The sequence below is a fragment of the Rhinopithecus bieti genome, unplaced genomic scaffold, assembly GCF_001698545.2.
Source record: "Rhinopithecus bieti isolate Rb0 unplaced genomic scaffold, ASM169854v2 scaffold_7901, whole genome shotgun sequence".
NCBI classification, from domain to species: Eukaryota; Metazoa; Chordata; class Mammalia; order Primates; family Cercopithecidae; genus Rhinopithecus; species Rhinopithecus bieti.
This window is the reverse complement of record NW_016805596.1, coordinates 293,342-306,354: the sequence shown is the minus strand read 5'-3', so window position 1 is coordinate 306,354 and position 13,013 is coordinate 293,342. Positions and strand designations below refer to the sequence as shown.

General features: G+C 59.2%; 1 protein-coding gene across 9 annotated transcripts in view; it reads right to left on the bottom strand.

Moving 5' to 3' along the window:
- The window catches only part of TCF3 (transcription factor 3), a 46,739-nt gene extending 36,354 nt beyond the window's left edge, over positions 1–10,385 (bottom strand). For all 9 annotated transcript variants that reach the window (XR_001885782.1, XR_001885783.1, XR_001885784.1 and 6 more), the window contains exons 1-2: positions 9,102–10,385; positions 5,297–5,369 (exon numbers count right to left, since the gene is read on the bottom strand). Coding sequence is in view for 5 of the 9 variants with exons in the window: in XM_017872998.1 (XP_017728487.1) it covers positions 5,297–5,369; positions 9,102–9,173 (145 nt within the window). In the remaining 4 variants the exon portion in view is untranslated. The remainder of the gene's footprint in view (positions 1–5,296; positions 5,370–9,101) is intronic.
- Between the last annotated feature and the right edge of the window lie 2,628 nt (positions 10,386–13,013).

Here is a 13,013-nt window from a genome sequence, read left to right as displayed (position 1 = left end):
AAAAAAAAAAAAAAAAAAAAAAAAGGTTAATGAGGCATCAATAAAAAGAAAAAAAAAATGATACAGCCAACAGCTTGGGTGGATCTCCAGGGAATTACGCTAACCTAACAGAATCAAAGCGAATCTCAGAAGGTTGCAAACTATAGGATTCCATTTACACAAAATACTCAAAAAGTGAAAAATTGGGCTGGGCACAGTGGCTCACACACGTAATCGCAGCACTCCGGGAGGCTGAGGCGGGAGGATCACTTGAGCTCATGAATTCAAGATCAGCCTGGGGAACACAGCAAGACCTCATCTATACAATTTTTTTTTTCTTCTCCAGACAGGCTCTCCCTCTGTCCCCCAGGCCAGAGTGCAGTGGCGCAATCTTAGCTCACTGCAACCTCCGTCTCTCAGGTTCAAGTGCTTTTCATGCCTTAGCCACCTGAATAATAGCTGGGATTACAGGCATGCACCACCACGCCCAGCTAATTTTTGTTACTTTTAGTAGAAACGGGGTTTTCGCCATGTTGACTACGCTGGTCTTGAACTCCTGGTCTCATGTGATCCACCCACCCTGGCCTCCCAAAATGCTGGGATGATAGGTGTGAGCCACCACACCCAGTTGAAATTTTTTTTTTTTTTTAAACAGAGAAAGGGTTTCTCCCGGTTGCCCAGGCTGGTCTTGAACTCCTGGGCTCCGGTGATCCTCCCATCTCGACCTCCCAAAGTGCTGGGATTACTAGTGTGAGCTGCTGACCCAGCCCTCTACAAAATATATACATTTTTTAATTAGTTAGGTGGTCCCAGCTGCTCACAAGGCTGAGGTGGGAGGATCACTTGAGCCCAGAAGTTCACGGCTACAGTGAGTTATGAACTGCACCACTGCACTCCAGTGCACTCACTTGGTTTTTTTTTTTTTTTTTTTGAGACGGAGTCTCGCTCTCTCGCCCAGGCTGAAGTGCAGTGGCGGGATCTCAGCTCACTGCAAGCTCCGCCTCCCGGGTTTACGCCATTCTCCTGCCTCAGCCTCCTGAGTAGCTGGGACTACAGGCGCCCGCCACCTCGCCTGGCTAGTTTTTTGTATTTTTTTTGTAGTAGAGACGGGGTTTCACCGTGTTAGCCAGGATGGTCTCGATCTCCTGACCTCGTGGTCCGCCCGTCTTGGCCTCCCAAAGTGCTGGGATTACAGGCTTGAGCCACCGCGCCCAGCCTCACTTTTTTAAAGAGTGAGACCTGGTCTTAAAAAAAAAAAAATTGTAGAGATGAAGAACAGATTGCTGATTTCTGGGCTTAAGGAAGGTGCATGTCTCAAAACTGCACAGAACTACACACACACACGTGCGTGTCAAGCCAGCGGAATCTGACCAGGATCTGTGGATGGCACCCACGTCGGCTTCCTAGGTCTGACGCGGCACCATGGGCGGGTGGGACGGTACCCCGAGGGTGGCTGGGTTGGGGGTGGCCGGACTGCAGGTGGCTGGGCTGCGGGTAGCTGGGTGAGAGGCGAACACTCTGCCACTTTCCGTGAATCCCGAATGACTTCAGAATAAAAAACGGATCAACTTCAAGGACGAGGGCTCAAGAGAGTAAGAGAATTCACCAAACAGCTATTCACATGGTCAATCCCCTTCCAAAAAGACCACCACCCTCTATTAATCAAATGAGTGGCAGGGGAAAGGCCATGATCTTCGTCACCTATTAAATGAGAAACGCCATGCTGTCACCACGTTGGCCAGGCTGGTCTCAAACTCCTGGCCCCAGGTAATCCTCTCGCCTCAGCCTCCAGAAGTGCTGGGATTACAGGCATGAGCCACCGTGCCCGACCTCACAAGGGAATCCATGGACCTAGCAATCCCACGCCCAGACACGCGCCCAGAGGAAATAACTCGTGCGCCAGGTTCCTCCAGGGTTTTCTCTCAATCAGAATCCAGAGGTACCGTTCTGTGGATTTTCACTCTGAGCCTGTGTCAAACTTACAATCGCACAGGTGGAGAAAGCGACCGGGAAATGAAAACTAGGAAACAACGTTCCTTTGGTCTGTCAATAAGCAATTTCCCGGTGTCTCTCATGGCCCCAGATCCTGTCTTTTTTGGCAGAAGATGAGCTGTCACTCAGGGATCTGTGCCTGAGAGTTTCCTGAGAGTTTCCAAAAATGGGAGGCGGTGGGCGGGAGAAGGCGTACAAAAATTATTCCCGTTTTAAATGTCTTCCAATCCAGACAACCAGAAAATCTTGGTTTCCTATTCATTCATCTCTAATGCTTTTTTGTTTTGTTTTTGTTTTGAGACAGGGTCTGGCTCAGTCTCCCAGGCTCCAGCAATCCTCCTGCCTCAGCCTCCCAAGTAGCTGGGCCCACAAGTGCGCGCCACCATGCCCAGCTAAGTTTCATATTTTTAGTAGAGATGGGGTTTTGCTGTGTTACCCAGGCTGGTCTCCAACTCCTGAGCTCAAGCGATCCTTCTGCCTTGGTCACCAAAGTGCTGGGATTATAGGCAGAACCACTGTGTCCGGCCCTTTTCTGCTTGTTTGAATTGGGGTCTCACAATCACCCACGCAGGAGTGCAGTGGCTCAATCACAGCTCACGGCAGCCTCGACCTCCTGGCCTCAAGTGATCCTCTTGCCTTGGCTTCCCAAAGTGCTGGGATTACAGGCGTAAGCCACCTCGCCCAGTACCTAACTCCTCTCTCAACACCAATTTTTACATATTAATAAATATCGAAGAACAGGTAGACCCTTCACAGGGTAAAGCTTCTGTTTAATTAACATTCAGGGATACCTTTCATTCTCGCCTGGGTTTCTGGTTCTCAAATCTAAAGTTTCTTTTCAAATGTATTTAAGAAAAGCGAAGTGACTTAAAAAGGATGCTAGAACAGGATGCATGAGGAAGGGGCCAAGGTGGAGAACATGGCTGGGGGACCCCATCAGCGCTTCGGACTCCTGGCGAAGGGCGGGGTCCCTGAAGCCAACTGGGCCCCGCTTGGAAGGAAGCTGCACCCACTGTTCCAGGAAGAAGCCAAGGTTTGGGAAGGGATCCCACAGCTCCGGGGCTCCATCCTGCTGATGGGCCCCAAATTCCCCTCTTCCTGGGTCCCTGGAGAGGAAAAGCCGGGAGGGGGCAAATGAGTTACTGCAGCTCCCGGGCCCTGCCGGGATCCCTCCGCCACTCGCACCCACTGACTCGCTGAACCTGACGAGGGAACGGAACAGGTGCCCATTTCGCGGGAGCTTCGGAAAGGCCGCACCTGGGGCCAGCGCCACAGCCTGCAGGGGCCTGGGGGAGTGGAGGCAGTGATGACGGTGCCACCAACTCAGGCCTTGGGGCTCTGCACCCTGCACCACCCCAGGCTCAGGCAGGCGTTAATGCACGGACTGAACAGGGAGGGGTCACCCCGCTGTGTCCAGGAGCTGAGGGGTCCCGCGCTGCAGCAGCCACATCACGTCCCCCGAAGGCAAGAAATGCAACATACTGAGCCACACTGGGCCCTCCGAAGCCTCCACCCTGATGTGTGGGGGTACAGGGCGAGACACTCCCAACCTGCAATATTGGGGCAGGGCCAGAGCACGGGTCGAGACTCTGTGGGAACCACAGAAAATCAATCTGCAAACATTCACAGGGTTCCTGTTGGGACCGGGCTGGGCGTCCAGGCAGAGGCATCCCAGAGGGAGCATTCTCAGGACCAGGCGGTCCACACACCACAGCTCTGGCTACCCCAGCACCAGTTTCACAGCTAGAGGTCTGCGCCAGGGCTGAGGGGGTGAGAGAGGACAGGGGATGAGGCAAGACGCCTCCCACCCCACCCTGCTGTAAGCCCAGGCAGAGGCCCAGGAGAATGAGGGTGTACGGCCCTAGTAGCTGTGCCTCCTCCTCCAGGAAGGCCCCAAGGCCTGACCCTCTGTCTCACACGGGGAAGCGTCAGCATGTCCGGTTCCTGGGGCTGTTTCCGGGGGGCTGGCAGGGTGGTGTTTGGGGATTTCCATGCCTCAGGAGCATATTCCGGCCAGCCCTGCGGCCACTTCCTCAGGCAGAGGGGAAGGCCAGTGTGAGACAGTGGGGGCAGCAAAGCGATGTCTCTCCGTGTGGGGGCGCAGGTGCCTAAGTACAGACCCCCCCTTGCCCACCGCTCAAAACCCCAAGACTCCAACCAGGGTCCATCCCCAGGTGATTCTGGAGGCAACTGCAAGATGGCACTTTCTCCCCAGATCCCAGAGGCAGGAAGGACACAGTTTCAGAGGCCCCCATCCCGAGGCCCCCACTCCCCGGAAAGATGCTGATGTCCACAAAAGACCCGTGGCTCTGAAGCAGCATCGGGGACACCGGCCCCAATCTCCCCACCAAATCCTGTCGACAGCCAGCCTAGGCCACCCAAATGCACATCAGACTAGACCCTCTCTCCATTCACAACCATCCAGGGCTCCCTGCCGCACCTGCAATGAACACAGCGCCTCCCACCCCGCCCCACCGGCCTGTCCCACCACTGGGTGTCCATATGGGCTGTTCCCTCTGCCTGGCTAACTCTTCCCTTCATCCTCCCACAGCCCCTTCCTCTCACCCTCAGGACACCCACTCTGCAGAGACCTTCCCTGGGGGCCCCGCTTTGGGGCAGCCTGGCCCTCTCTGGGTGTGCTGTGAAGCCCCGCCCACGCTCTAGATGGTGACGTGCAGGCCGCCCCCCAGACCCTACGTCTCCCCTATCTGTCCCACCCACTGCCATGTCATCAGCGAGGGCGACCCGCTCATCCAGGTCAGCCTGGCATGTTTCTGCTTTGAGCACTCAAAGCCCCGGGTCCCAGGAACTGCCCTTCAGTCCTAAGCAAACCACAATGGCTGGTCACCCTGGTGCCGGACCCTGCATACAGCGAGCGCCTAATACATGCTTAAATGAAAGCGGTCGAGGCTCACAAGGTGGGTGGGATCCAGTGAGAGCCGGGATCCCGCACCACGCCCCTCCAGAGCCTGTTTTCCTTGTGGATTGACTGGAGACACGGAGGCTTGAGATCCCCACCCACACACAGGCCCAGCTCCCACCCTGGTCCTGAGAGGAAGGCCCACCCCGCCCCTAGACCCAGGCTCCAGGCGCCGGACGGACAAGGGGACAAGGGGCTTGGGCTCCCGAAGCAGGTCACACAGGCAAGGGCAGTTGATTTCGGGGGTCCTCAGGCTCGCCTGACCTGGCCTCTGTGGCCCCTTCCCTCCTTTGCTGCACCATCTGCCTCTTTTGCTGCCCCCAGCCTCCCTCGCCCCACGCACTGTCTTCAACAGACCCTCGATCTCCTCACTCCACGAGCGCTGGCAGGAAGGCGGGATCCTACCTGAACCTCCGAACTGCGTCCCGGCCAGGGAGGCGGGCCGGCCCTTCCCGTTGGTGACAGGCAGCGGGAACATCTGCAGGGAGCGGAGGAGAGAGGTGAGTGGGGCGGGCAGCAAATCAAACCCTACAGTCCTGGGCTCGAACCCAGGCAGCGAGCAGAGCTGGGGACGTCCAGGGACCTGAGACTGGGCTCCATCTAGGTCCGGCCCGTCCCGCTGTGCCCTCAAGCGACACTGCACCCCGGACACCCACGCCCAGAATGAGAAGACTCCGGACGATGACCCCGCTGCGCCGCCAGGCACAGAGTCCCCGCCACTGAGAACTCGCTGTTCCCCCTGCGTTCGCTCTGGGGGGAGGGGTATCCTATTTAGGCAAAGGATGCAACTTATTGGCTCTTGACAGTCATACAATGTTGTCTTTACCTTTCAGCTCTGAAAAGTGACAGGTCTACACTCAACAGGGGGACACGTGGAGAGTCCCCTGATGCCTGAGCCCTGGCTGACTCCACGTTTCAGGTGTATGCACTGGCCCTGCATGGCAGGCCCTGGAGCAGGGGTGGCGCCCACTGTCCCCCTACCAGGGCTGGGTATGGGTTTGCTTGCCAAAGGGGAAGCCGAGGCTCAGACAGGCAGCAGGTCGAGAAAGACATGGAATGGCGCCCGGGGCCCGGCAGGAAGCTGGAGGGGCTGGGGGGAGGCTGTACCCCACCGCTGATCCAGCTCCTGGGTGCCAGGAGTGTGGGACTGCCACCCCTCTCCAGCCCGGCTCACCCGTACCCAGGGCACTAAATCCCTAAAGATTAACTGGCTCAGCAGCATTAACCGGAAAAGCCAACAGCAACAAACCCTTTTGCCACAGAAAAAAACACAAGCCTCCGCCCTGCCCCAAGGGGCTGCATTTTAAAGCTCCCACTGGGGTTCAAGTGATGAAAGTGGCTGGAATCAGGGCCAGGCGGTTTTTGAGGAGCGGCCAAGATCCCCAACACCTTCCCCAGGCAGCCAGGAGGCGAAGGCACGGCGCCTGTGGCCACGATCCACCGCTCCAAAGGGGACGCAGGAGGCGGGGTTCTGTCCCCCACTCCCTGGCCCTACAGAAGGGGAAACGGAGGCCGCATTCTCACCTGGCCCTGGAGAGGAAGAACAGCCTTGTGGGTAGGAGTGGTGCCCGGGCTGCAGGCAGTGTTCGCCCAGGACCGCACCCCCTCCCGCAGGCTCGGATGTGCCCAGCCTCCCCAGGACCCTGGTTTCCAAGGGCCACCCTCCCATGTGGGAAACAGAGGCCTGCTGTGGGGGACGGGCAGGCCTGGGCGAGCCCACGGAAGGAGCTGCAGCCAACTGCATTTTCACCTGCTTCGTCCCCTACGACACCAGGGCTGCACCAACGTGGCATGGGCCACGGGGTACCGGGCCGTGTCCTCTGGGCTCCGCTGACCTGGTGAGCAGCCCAAAACAGCCCCTGCACGCCTTGGAGCCTCGGTTTCCTCTTCTGAGAAATGGACTCAGGGCTCTGGCTGCGTGGGACGTGGTAAAACCCAAACTCCCATGGGAGTCCTGCACGCGGCAGGGTCTGGGGAGCTGGTTTCCAACAGCCTTGGTCCCAGGGACTCGCTCCCCATTCATCCCTGAAGCCCCTGACTCAGGCCCAGGGACTGCCTGGGACCCAGGCAGGGCACGTCAGCCCAGGCCAGTGCCGGCAGGTCCTTCATTCCCGACAAAGCCAGCCTGCGCTGGGGAAGGACGAAGGCGCGCTGGGAACAGCCTGGGTTAATGTTCTCCCGCAAGAACGAGAGACTTGAGTCCCCTGTTCTCTCGTTTTATGCAAATCTGGTCCAGGGAAGGGCTTCCCTCAGGACTGAGTTTCTGGGATGGGGGCAGAGGGCAGGTATGCAGGAACAGAGCAGGGCTGCGGGCAGTCACAGGGGCCGCCTCTGCCTCCCTGTCCCAGCCAGGCAGGTGAAACTCCAGCTCTGGGTAAAGCCAGAGGGGGGACACCCAGAGAGGACGGGCACCTTGCTGCTCCCAGCCTGTTCCCTCATCTGGGAACACGACTGCTGGCTCCGACCTGGGACCGGCAGATGTGCTGAGTGGCTGGAGGTGAGGAGCCAGGTCCTGGGGCTGAACCTGTGCCCCCTCCCCCAAAACGCCGCCGTTCTGTTCCAGCCCAGCGGTCTGTGACTTGTCAGTTTAACAAAAAACAACCCAACTGCACCTCGGGTTACTCAGCCAGGAAGGCAAAAATAAAACGCGGCTTAAAAATACCAGCATGGCCCTTCCGCAGCCTTGGCCCCTCCGGCCTCTGGGCTGTTTTTTTCCACAGGGTGGCCGCTGTTGTTTCAGTTTGGGGACTTTTGTTTTTGACAGACCTCAGGGGCCTGCGCCTCACAAGGAGGAGGGTTAAATTCAGACTGAAAGTGCCCTCCCCCAACCTGTTTCAACCCCAAACGCTGCGACTGGGCACGGGGTAGCGGGAGCAGGATGTAAGGACCTCTGTAGACAGGCCAGAAGAAACAAACCAAGGTCCCTGAGCTTCTCCAAGAACCCACAACACGTGGCCCCACTGCGCCGGCAGGTACACCGAGGCCCCAGGCCTTCACAGCACCTGGCACCCCAGGGCGCTCCAGCATTCCAGCCTCACTGCACCTGCCTGCGCCCTGTGACTTCTGAGGACCAGCACCCTCTGAGCCTCCATCCACCCAGCTGGAAAATGGGCCTTTCAGGGACAGACCCAACAACCTGAGACTCGGAGGGAGCCGCCCCGCCCTCCCCACCGGGCCTGCCTGCTCCGAGGTGATAACCGTGACAGGCACAATGGTGGCCCTGCTGTCTGCTAAGTGGCCCATGAATTCCCACTCAATCCTAAACCAGCCTCCTCCTGGCCCAGGCTCGGCTCCTGGCATCTTAACTTCAGCACCCACACGTGACTAATTAAACACACAGTTGGTTTCATGCCCGTGTCCTCTGCCCACTAGAACAGTCTTGTGTGGGGCAGGTGGTGCCCACCCTGTTCATGGAGAGTTGTCTGCTCAGTACTGGGCACACCCTCCTTTTTTTCCTTCAGAAGGGGTCTTTATCGCCCAGGAGGAAGAGCAGTGGCACCATCATAGCTCACTGCAGCCTCCACCTCCAGGGCTCAAGTGATCCTCCTTGCCTCAGCCTCCCGAGTAGCTGGGACCACAGGCATATACCACCTCTCCTGGCTAATTTTTTGAATTTTGTTTTTGCTTTGTTTTGTTTCTCTGAGAAATGGGGTCTCACTATGTTGCCTGGGCTGGACTTGGAACTCCTGGCCTCAAGCGATCCTCCCGCCTCAGCCTCCCAAAGTGCTGGAATGACAGGTGGGAATCACTGTGCCCAGCCCCCTCCCAATTATTAAAACAAGGTCTCCAGGGTCTCACTGTCATCCAGGCTGGAGCGCAGTGACCTTTCACTTAACTTTTAATTTTTATATCTACAATGGAGGAAGCGACCCTGATCAGGTCCATTTTACAGATCGGAAGATCAACGCCGGAGTTGGCTTACCCAGCCAAGCTGGGGGCCCAGGACCACGCCCCTGAGGCCTCAGTTTCCCCCTTTGTACAGCAGTGGACTGTAGCATGCTGTGTCCGGGTGAGACCCCCATGGTGCACCCACTGCGGTGCAGGGACAGCCTCCTGCCAGAGCAACGCACACCCCCAGCCCCACCGGCGCCTCCCATCCAAACAGCTGAGGCTCCATCGCTGACGTATTCAGCAAACACTCTCCCTTGAAAACCTTCCCGTGAACTGTGGGGCAAAGGGGTGTCGGGGCTGGGCGGGGGTCCTGGCTCACCATGCTGAAGTCCAGGAGGTCACTGAGCTCCTTGTCTGTGCCCACAGGCGCCATCCTCTGCGGCTGGTTCATTCTCCTGGGGCCAGGGCGGGCACGTCAGGCCTGGAAACCCTGCATGGTGGGCGTGGGGACAGATGGACAGGGAGAAACGGAGGAGAAAAGAGGCGTGAGTGACCAAAACACAGAGTGGGGAAGCCGCCTGAAAAACCCTCCACTGCCCTGGGGTCTGAGTTCCAGCGGAGCCCTGGGAGCAGGGGCAGGGAAGATGGAATTCCAGAGTCTGGGTCCCTGTGCAGCCCTCCCCAGAGGCCACCGGGAGGCTGAAAAATGGGGGGGAGGGTGTGCAAATATAAACTCCCCAACTCCCCCAGAGACCACCAGGGTATCAAGTTGCCAAGTTTAAACGGCACACAGGGCAGCAGAACCTCTCCTCTCCCCACGTCTCTCATTCCCAACCACCCCCGGGTTTCCTCTGAGGCCCCCCTACTCCCCTGGGAAGAGGAGGAACAGACCCGCCCTACCCCACTCCGAGGGAAATTTGGTGATCCCCCCCACAGATGTCACAGCCCGTTGAAGACCAGGTCGCCCCCAAATTCGACATGAAGGAAATCCACAAATCAGAAAACCACGAAACTCTTTTATAAGCTTCACAACTTAAAGTGGGGGGGGGGGCGCACTCCATGCAGGGACCAGTAAAGCTTCCCTCCACCCTCAATCTCCCTCCCCTTAAAAAACCCTAACAGTATTCAGAAAAGAAAAAAAAATCCTAGGTTGCTTTACTGTCACGATGTATCCGGGAATTATTTTTAAGCAAAACTTTGACAACATCCCTCGCCCGCCCTCCCTCCCTGAGCGGGGAGAGGGTCCCAAGACCAGGGTGCCCCCGCTATTCTAGAATGGCGGATGGGGATCCACCTGCCAGGACCCATTCCACCCCAGAAAAGGTACAGAGAAAATCTCCGTCCCAAAGAAATGCACTTCAGGCCCCTCCACTCTCGACTTTCCCCAGGGGTCCCCAGGTGGGGACGGGGGCAGGCCGGGAGATACCTCCGAGGCTGGGGGTGGGGAGGGGCCTCCGAGGTCGAGGGAGACCCAACTTAAGCAGCAGAGAAATCCCCTCTTTGTCTGCCAACTGGAGGCCGGGTGTGAAGCGGGCGCCCCAGCGCAGCCCCTCCCCCGCTCAGTTTTTTTCTTTCTTGGAGGGCGTGTGAAACTGACTTTTTTTGAGGACTACGAAACCGCACTTTTCGTGGGGTAGTTTGAAACCGATTTAAGACGAGTTAGTTGGGGATGTGGCGACTGAAATGGGCATTCTAGGGAGCTGGAGACTTACTTGGCTCTGGGCGTCCCAAGATTTGAGACTTGGAGATTTTTGAAGCACTTGCGCCGCCGAAAGGGTGGGGATGCCCTGAAACCCTTTTTCCCGGGGGAGGAAAGGCCGGGAAGCCGGACCCCCCCCCGCCAGCCGTGCAGCGGCCGCGACCGGGAGCCTTTGAAGCTCGCAGCGCGGCCGCCGCCTCGCCCCGGTCATTAAACGCGAGAAGTTCCCCGCAGCGCCCCCCCACCCAGGGCCGCCCAGGCCACGACCACGCTTGCAGCGCGCCCACTCCCGCGCAGACAAAAGGACGCCACACCGCGCCTCCCCTCAACTCCGCGCCCGGGCCGGCCCCCTCTACACGAAAAAGGGGGCGCCCGGGCCCGTGCGCCCGGGTTGGGGTCGTCCTCGCGCCCAAGTGCACAGCCCGTCCGCGCCCCGCACCCGCCCGGGGCTGCGCCAAAGTTTCCCGAAGTGCCGGCGCCCGACGGGGCGCGCGGCCGCGAGCCCGGGCCCTCACGTCGCGCCCCCCGGCGCCGCGCGAAGTGGAGAACATGACTCCGGGTCGCGGGCCGCCCCGAGGCTGCCCCCCTCCGACTTCTCCGCGACCCCAAAACGCGCGCGACAGGAGGGCCGGAGGTCCCTGGACAAAGCCGGGGGGCCAGCGCGCCCCGCCACCGCTGGGTCACCCTGCTGGGCGAGGCCGGGCACGCGGGCGCGTGGCGGCCGGTGGCATGAAGCGGGGCCCCCACCGACAAAGGGCGTCGCGGCCGGGCCCGAGGGGTCCGCGTGGCGGCGGCGCGGCCGCGTGGCCGGCCCTCCCACCCCCGCCGTGGACCACGTCCCGGCAGCGTGCGCGCGCGGCCGGGGCGCCCTGGGGCAGCGTGGCGCGTGCCCGCGTTTGCCGCCGCGCGTCGGCTCGGTCGCTATGTATCGCCGCAGCCGCGCGCGCCTCATACTTCCTGCGGCGGGAAGCATGTTCCGCCCGCCCCACGCCGCCGCCCCGCCCCGCCCGCGCAGCCCCGCTCCGCCCGCCCCGCGTGCCCGCCCGGCGGCCCACGCGAGATCCCTCCGCCATCTCCGGGTGGCTCGGGCCCGAACGCCGCAGCTCGGCCTCCCGAGCACCCTCGTAAGGACCCCGAATCCCCGCGAGGTCCAGAGCCTGGGAGTGGGAACGCGCAGAGGGGGCGGTCGGGCCACGACGCAGGTAGAAAACGCGAACTATCCCCCTCCGCGGAAGCACACACGAGCTGTGCGCTTAGTCCAAGACGCAAGCGAGTAAGGCCAGTGAGATTGAAAGATAAGACAGAACAGTCTGGCCAATCGAAAGGCGTGAATGTCTGATGGGCGGGGATGCTAGCCATTCGTGGTGAGTCCCCGCCTCGTTTCTTTTCGGCCCCGCCCCGCGGCAGAGGCGGGACTCTGCGAGCGAGAGGCCGCGAGAAGCGGCGGGGGTGGGTCCTGGAGTTTTGTTCTCAGGTTGGCGTGGCCGCCCGCGCGGCCCCTTCTGCTTGGTTGTATTTGCGTTGATCGGGCCGACCCTGCGTGCCGAGTGGTGCGAGCGGGTACCCCGGCCCCGAGGGGGCCAAGTCGGACCCATTTTCCTGGCGGGAAAACCGAGGCTCGCTCCAGCTCTGGGTCAGAGATCCCCACGGGGAGCCTCAGTGGTGCCTTTGCCGACCTAAGTCGCCGTCTCGGCATCTGTGAATTTGGACCTGACTTTGGACAGAACTCAGGCCAGATCTGGCTTCCTGATTCTTCGTAGTCCGTGTCTACATCTTAGCAAAAAGTGACCCCGCCTAGGGCAGGGCGCGGTGGCTCCTGCCTGTGATCCCAGCGCTTTGGGAGGCCGAGGCGGGAAGATCGCTTAGAGGCCAGGAGTTCGAGAATAGCCTGAACAACATAGTGAAACCCCTCCCCACACCCGTCTCCAAAAAATTTTTGAATAATTTAAAATAATAATTTAAAACGTTGACCGGACGCGGTGGCCTACGCTTGTATTCCCAGTACTTTGGGAGGCCAAGGCGGGCAGATCACCTGAGGTCAGGAGTTCAAGACCACTCCGGCCAACACGGTGAAACCCCGTCTCTACTAAAAATACAAAAATTAGCCGGGCATGGTGGCGGGTGCCTGTAATCCCAGCTACTCGGGAGGCTGAGGCAGGAGAATCGCTTGAACCTGGAAGGTGGGGGTTGCAATGAGCGAGATGGCGCCATTGTACTCCAGCCTGGGCAATAAGAACAAAACTCCGTCCCTAAAAAATAAATAAGTAAAATAAAACAAAAATACAAAAATTAGCTGGGCGTGATGGCATACACCTATAATCTCAGCTACTTGGGAGGCTGAGGCAGGAGGCGGAGGTTGCAGTGAGTGAAGATCGTAGCACTGCACTCGAGGGTGGGCGACAGAACGAGCCTCTGTCTCCAAAAATAAACAACTAAACAAATAAATGAAAATAACACAATTGGCCGGGCGCGGTGGCTCAAGCCTGTAATCCCAGCACTTTGGGAGGCCGAGACCGGCGGATCACGAGGTCAGGAGATCGAGACCATCCTGGCTAACGCGGTGAAACCCCGTCTCTACTAAAACTACAAAAA